This window comes from Sardina pilchardus, chromosome 8 (genome assembly GCF_963854185.1).
Source record: "Sardina pilchardus chromosome 8, fSarPil1.1, whole genome shotgun sequence".
NCBI classification, from domain to species: Eukaryota; Metazoa; Chordata; class Actinopteri; order Clupeiformes; family Clupeidae; genus Sardina; species Sardina pilchardus.
The window spans coordinates 28,922,927-28,930,426 of NC_085001.1; the positions used below are offsets into that span (position 1 = coordinate 28,922,927).

Below are 7,500 nucleotides of genomic sequence, written 5' to 3' on the forward strand. Positions count from 1 at the left end.
TCCGTATTTATAGAAACAGGGCGTCCAACAAAATGATCTCAAAATGTTAGGACGGTTCCGGTTAGGACAAGGTGGTACATGGTCAGAGGGTGGAGTAGCTAGATACTAACCTTCTGACAGGTCTCGATAAACTCATCGATTGTCACCACCCCGTCTCGATTCCTGTCCATTTTCTGCATACACATGACATCATATCAGAGCAATATTTTATGTGGTGTGTTTGTGTGTGTGTGTGTGTGTGTGTGTGTGTGTGTGTGTGTGTGTGTGTGTGCGCATATGAGCATACATGTGTATGCTTCTGAGTGTGTTCAAATGTCAAATGTATAACTGTGTGTGTCCATACTGTATTTGAGTGCACTGTGTGTGTGTCTGTGTGTGTGTGTGTGTGTGTGCATATGAGCATACATGTGTATGCTTCTGAGTGTGTCCAAATGTCAAATGTATAACTGTGTGTGTCCATACTGTATTTGAGTGCACTGTGTGTGTGTGTGTGTGTGTGTGTGTGTGTGTGTGTGTGTGTGTGTGTGTGTGTGTGTACCTGGAAGAACTTTTCCACATGTTCGGAAGGTGCTTCATCTCGCACCATGGGGTAAGTGTACCGGCCCATCATGTCATAGATGGACTGCATGATGAGCAACATCTCCTACACACACACACACACACACACACACACACACACACACACACACACAGAGAGAGAGAGAGAGAAAAGAGGAAAGAAGTCCTGGTGGTGATAATGTGCTAATAATTAGGCTGATAGGTGTTTCAATCTCTGTCTCTCACACACACACACACACTCTCTCTCTCACACACACACACACACACACACACACACACACACACACACACCTCTTTTGTGATGTAGCCATCCTTGTTGATGTCATAGAGGTTGAAGGCCCAGTTGAGCTTCTCAGTCACAGACCCCCTGAGCAGTACAGATAGTCCAATCACAAAGTCCTGCCAAGACACACACACAAACACACACACACACACACACACACACACACACACACACACACACACAGGTCAGTTGCTTGAGTTCAATGTGAGGACCTTCCATTCAGTAGGTAGACTGACAAACCTAGTACATGAAGCACTTATCCTTGACACACACACACACATTACCATCCAATTTTATGAGTTGGAATTGATTGTTTTTTAGATGATTATTTAATTATGGTATATATGCAAATAAAAATAATAATAATAATAATAATAATAATACATAATTGTGTCCATTGAGTCATTGATTGGATCACATGGGATCATATGATTTTGTTTTATTACACACACACCCCAAATCTCACTAGATGAATGAATCGGCAGGGACCTAATTCCCCTTCACATGTGTGGCGCATCTCACCTCAAAACGAATAGAGCCGTTTCTGTCCTGGTCGAAAGCGTTGAAGAGGAAGTGAGCATATGTGGTGGCATCTGTGGGGGGAAGAGGAAGAAGAGGTTGTGCCATCTGTTCTACTGTAATGCCCAGCAGGTCAAGAAGAGTGTTTAGAATTTTCCCCATGTGAACGCTTCTCGTTTGCACTGTCTCTTAAATCAAAATACAGGGACATACAGTATGCAGCATGGTGATCATGTAAGGGCCTCAGATGAACAGTGACATGGCAGTTGTCTATCACAGAGTTGCTTAATCAAACCATCAGTGTACATGTCAAAAAAAAAAGAAATGTGTTAATAAGACACAGCCATGTTAGGGCCTCATGTAAACAGAGAAGCTGGTATTGTGGCATCAGGACTGTATATGGGGGAAAAAATGTGTATGTGAAATACATTTGTGTTTTCAGTGTACACAGTGGAGTAGATTATGACATGACAGAGATTAAATCAATAGGAGATTATGAAATTAACAGAGATGAAATTAACTGCCAGCAACGCCTCCACTGAGGTTTGAAAACGACAGTCTGTCTGTCGGACCATTATGGGGTAGAACTGACTGTCCTCCTGCTCGGAACTGATGGAGACGGATTTGCCTCCGAGGAGATCTGATGGCATTTGAGACAGATTCTTTCTGCTAATCCAGAACCCTCAGACCTAGCAGCAGCGTTTATTTTGCATGAGCTAGCGCTCGTGTGAAGGGCTAATTAGCTGAGCGTTTGAGAAAAGATGCACTGAGCGGATGAAAATACACACACACAAACAGAGGCACACACACACACACACACACACACACAAACAGACGCCCACACTCACACACACATGCACACAGACGCACACACTCACACTCTCTCTCTCTCTCTCTCTCATACACACACACACACACATTGTAGACACACACACACACACACACACACACAAACAGACGCGCACACACGGTATGCTCACCTCCCTGGGGGAAGAACTGAGAATAGATGGTCTTGAAGGTCTCCTCATCAACCAAACCGCTGGGGCACTCCTGAGAGTCACAGAGTGGAGACAGAGAGAGAGGCTCAATGGAGAAAAACACACCGGCTAAAAATACCCACACTCCGTGGAAACCTTTTAACATGTCAATAAATGACTCAATACTGTGTACTTGTGTAATTCCACAAAATAGCAGATGCAACTTCTGGCAGGGGCATTATCAGAAATAATAACACAATACGTCCTAATTAGTACAATTAAGCAGCTCACATGGGGATGGTGTAAGCTGGTAGGCTGATAGACTAGTCCACTACCAGCGTTGCCAGATTGGGCGTGTGCCCGCCCAATTGGGCTTCTTTTGACTTTGGTCGGCGGGGGGAAATAATGTGTTCTCAAATTACATGGTTTTCTATGACAAAAACATTGTTGGGTGTTTTTTTGCTGAAGAGGGCGGGGTGATTGGGCGGAAATCACTCAGGAAATCACTGGTAGACTAGCCCCCTACTCTAGTTGGTAGACTAGCCCACCGCACAGGCAGCTAAAGTAGTCTAGTAAACAGGCTAGTAGACTAGCCTATTACGCAGACTGGTAGATTAGCCCAGGGATCCCAAATTTTTCATCCCAGGACCCCCAAAATAACAGTGCCAGTGACTTGCGACCCCCAGGTGGCGGAAGTATAGACACTAGGGTATTTGATGATGATCTGACAGCTGTGCTCAGCTGTTAGCTGATTTTAAATCTTCCAGCTGTGGGTCGTACAACTTGCGTCATCGACAGCTCCGCCCATCTCTCAGAAAAGCCTTCTCATTGCCGGATTGCATTCACACTGCAGTCGAGCCGCCAATATGTGTACCCCCAGAGGAGGACAATTCCGACATAAAACATGTGCTAGACGGGTAGACTACACTAGACAGGCTGATAGAGTCGCCTAGACGGGTAGACTATACTAGACAGGCTAGAGTCGCCTAGACGGGTAGACTAAGCCAGAGCCATAGAGTGAGAGAGTTGCGACACTCTTTGATGTCGCTGCCACACGATCAAAAGTTCCTAAAAACCTGCGCTGAATGGCTGAATCGCAGGAGGGTGGGATGTATTTCTGGATGCTGGAGGGTGTCGACTCATTGACTACTGACCAAGAGATTGGCCGTCTGAAGTTCCAAAACTCTCCTGGCGCTGGCATTTTTTTCCCACAGTCTCTTCTGGGAGTGTCGCCACTCTGTTTTCCCTACCGCTCTGGACTAGCCCATTACATTAGCGGCTAGCTAATGTAATGGGCTAGTAACTAGTAGCTAGTAGCTCAGTACACAGACCTCTGCCATGCCTCCTTGTCCCTCCTGCTCACTCACATTCTTGAAGCCCCGGTAGAGGGACTGCAGCTCCTTCTTGGTGAACTTGGTCTGAGACTGCAGTTGGTCCAAACCCTCGGGTTGGTGTCGCACCGTGGACAGCTCCAGATCGCTGTCACTGCTGTCTGTGTGTGGGAGAGAGATAAAGAGACAGACAGAGAGAGAGAGAGAGACAGAGAGATGGAGAGAGATAGAGAGACAGAGAAGAGGGAAAGAAAAGGGAGAAGGAGGAGGGGTGGGGGGAGACAGGTGAGTGCATGGGGCGCAGGTACAAGGGTGAGGACGAGCAGATTCAAGGGGAAACGCATGGGAGAGGAGGAGAGGAGGAGAGGAGGAGAGGAAAAGGAGGAGGATCAGGGGGAAGAGGGTGAAATCAAGAGAGAGTTAGCGGAAATAGTGCAAACTTGCAAGGGGACAGAAAAGACAGGGAGTCTTGCAAAGAAAGAGAGGGAGAGAGAGAGGGAGAGAGGGATAAAGAGGGATAAAGAGAGTAGAGAGAGAGGGGTGGTGGAGAGAGAGGGGGAGCAGTACTTTCTCTGGCAGTGTACTTGATTTGTTTCATATCACCAGGTAACGAGGCAATGGGCTCAATTTAGAGAATTTAGCAAAGGTTCCTCTGGCACCCTGGAGAGCCCCTTGAGACACCCATCATGGTCTCACCATTAGGGTTGGGTATCGAGAATCGAGAATCGATGGGAACCGGGACTAGCTTTCTAATTCTCCCGGAATCGTTCAAAAGTTTAAATTTCAATTCCTAGTATCGATTCCCAGTCCGCGAACCGGAAGAAGAAGCCGCTAAACACCAACGATGAAGGTGTTTTCATAACCGAGCTGAGGCAACAAGACGACAATTTATATTGTAGTTGTAAAACAGCCCTGTGAGAAACTTATAGTAAATGTCATTCAGAAAGACTTGTTGGTTAGCTAGCTCATTTAAAATATCCAAACTTTTTTGACCCTGCCTTTTACAAGAATCGGAATCGAGAATCGTTAGGAACCGGAATCGAAACAAGGAATCGAAATCGGAATCGGAATCGGAATCGTTCAAATTCAAACGATACCCAACCCTACTCACCATGGTCTCATCATGGTCTCCAAATGTAAGGACACATAGGTGCTATAAATATGCTTCAAGCTAGTTCACATTCAGCTGGCCCACCTGGTTTCGTTAGGGACACCAAACACAGAGAGAAAGAAAGCACCGGGCCGAGAGAACAACAACGACTTTACAACAACTTCAGAAGGGTTGACAGGGCAAAAGGGGAGGTTATACAAACAATATGCTCAATATACTCACCATCTGCTACGACACACACACACACACACAGACACACACACACACACACACACACACACACACGCACACATGTGCACACACACACAAACAACGTAGAGGTGAGAGGGGAAGGATATACATGGAGGAGAGAGAAGAGAGGTAGGAGAGGGTGAGAAAAAAACAGACAGAGAAGAGAACAAAGTGTTAAGTCATGCCAAAATACACAGCTTCTCACATGTAGCGCTGAGAGAGAGAGAAGAAGAGAGAGAGACATGGACAGCGTTGATTAGTAGAAGCAGAAAAGACAAACAGAATAACAGCAAGGTTTCTGAGTGCACAGCAATTACAAGAGTAGTGAAGTCCATTCTCTGAGTGCGTACTGTGTACCGCCCATTCCCAGTCACAAACAGGAAGTACGAGGTATACAGAAACTACGACAGTTTAAGGTAAATAGTTAAAAGAAAGAATGGAAAAAAAGCATTAGATGGTTTTCTAAAGGAGCTTGTGCTATGTCATGTCACCACCAGAAACCATCACCTGCCATCTTTTAGCCCCTCTGCCCTCTACCTCTCTCCTTATTCATTTCATCTCTATCTCTATTTCATATTTAAATAATGAATTCATACTGTATGCCATATACTCTCTCTTGCTTTCTCTCTCTTTGCTCTCGCTCTCTTTCTCTTACCTGCATTGTGATGCCTCTCTCACCTGTCTCTGTGATGGCTAACTTACCTGTCATTGCAATTTCACCAACTCCCCTGTTTCTATGATAATTAACACACCTGTCTCTGTGTCATCTATACAGTAGTTCACCTGTCTCTATGTCACCTAAAGTTCACCTGTTTCTGTGTCATCTATGGTTTACCTGTCTCTGTATCATCTATAGTTCACCTGTCTCTGTGTCACCTAAAGTTCACCTGTTTCTGTGTCATCTATAGTTTACCTGTCTCTGTATCACCTGTAGCTCTCCTGTCTCTATGATGTCTGTAGCTCTCCTGTCTCTGTGATGTCTATAGTTCACCTGTCTCTGTGATGTCTACAGTATAGCTCACCTGTCTCTGTATCACCTATACTGTAGCTTACCTGTCTCCGTGTCACCTACATCTCACCTGTCTCTGTGATGTCTATGAGCCCCAGCAGGTGCATGAGTTTCAGGAACATGAACACGAGACAGACGATGCCCACCGTCTGCAGCCCCTCTGTCTCCCATCTCACGCTCATCTTCTCCTCTTTCTTTCTACCCCCCTTTTCTTATACACCTCCCTTCCCTTCCCTTCCTTCCCTTCCTTACTCCCCCCTTCCTTTCACCGTGGCTCCACTCCTCCCTTCAGACCTCCAGTCGACTCTCTCGCTCTCTCGTCCAGCCGGAGCGGCTTCACCAACCCCAAAACACAGAGTCCAGGGCAGGTCAGAGAGCGTGAACTCGATCTTCAGCGGTTGACCTTGCAAATACCCCAAAAAGGTTGTTGGATCTGCTTGTCTTTTCTGCATCAATTCCTCATCAAGAAACCATAAAGAATGGAACAGCTTTAAAAAAAACCTTGAACAATAACTAGAATACAGACTCTTTTCAGAAAGTTCAAAATAAAGTACTTCCTTATGTCCAAATTGACAAACTGATGGCATTAAGCAATAATCCAGTGAAGTGACCAGACAAGCTCTGGACAAGCACTTCTGTTCTCTGCCAATCCTCTCCTTTCCTCCCTCTCCTCTCCTTCTCTCTCTCTCTCACTCTCTCTTTCTCTCTCTCCCTCTCCTTCTCTCTCTCCTTCTGCTTGTTTTAAATCATCTCTTTAACCTCTCGCTGCCTCCTGAGTGTCTCTGGGAGTGGAAACGATGCCACATCGCCCATCTTGCTCCCCTGGAATCAAGTCTCAATCACAATCAGATCTGCCCTAATTAGCATGGGTGAGGAGAGACTTCACAGGCAGCTCTCATTCCAACACACCTCCATGTGGAGACTGATACTAGCAATAATAGCAAAATAATGTGTTTAATGCAAATGAGCATCCTAGTCACATGCATGTTATCTGTTTTCATAGATGCAGTCAATCTAGAGTAGAGCATTTACTAGAACGACAGAAATGAGTGCTGTTGCCATTGATATGATGCGAGCCAGCTTGCTAAATCGCTAACACACACGCACACACACACACACACACACACACACACACACACACACACACACACACACACACACACACACACACACACACACACAGAAAGTAGGCCCCAAAGAAAGAGAGACTGACCAAAGGCATATGGAAAACCCAGACCACAACTGCACACACACACACACACACACACACACACACAAATACTTACACACACACACACAAGCAGACACACGTACACAAAAGCAGACACACACACACACACACACACACACACACACACACACAGGTGCCCTACATCCTGTCTCCCTTGTCTTCTGAACCAGTTTTTCTGCTAATTTTTCACTTCATTACAGAAGGAGCCTGAAGAGATTAATCTAAGAGCGCACAAGGGACTCCACAGTCA

General features: G+C 45.8%; 1 protein-coding gene across 1 annotated transcript in view; it reads right to left on the reverse strand.

Annotated features, from left to right (window-relative positions):
* kcnip3a (Kv channel interacting protein 3a, calsenilin) overlaps nucleotides 1-7,500 on the reverse strand; it is a 66,745-nt gene that overhangs the window by 1,253 nt on the left and 57,992 nt on the right. Inside the window, exons 3-8 of the mRNA XM_062544092.1 lie at nucleotides 3,705-3,829; nucleotides 2,341-2,410; nucleotides 1,364-1,434; nucleotides 850-957; nucleotides 539-643; nucleotides 111-173 (exon numbers count right to left, since the gene is read on the reverse strand). Coding sequence (XP_062400076.1) covers nucleotides 111-173; nucleotides 539-643; nucleotides 850-957; nucleotides 1,364-1,434; nucleotides 2,341-2,410; nucleotides 3,705-3,829 — 542 coding nt within the window. The remainder of the gene's footprint in view (nucleotides 1-110; nucleotides 174-538; nucleotides 644-849; nucleotides 958-1,363; nucleotides 1,435-2,340; nucleotides 2,411-3,704; nucleotides 3,830-7,500) is intronic.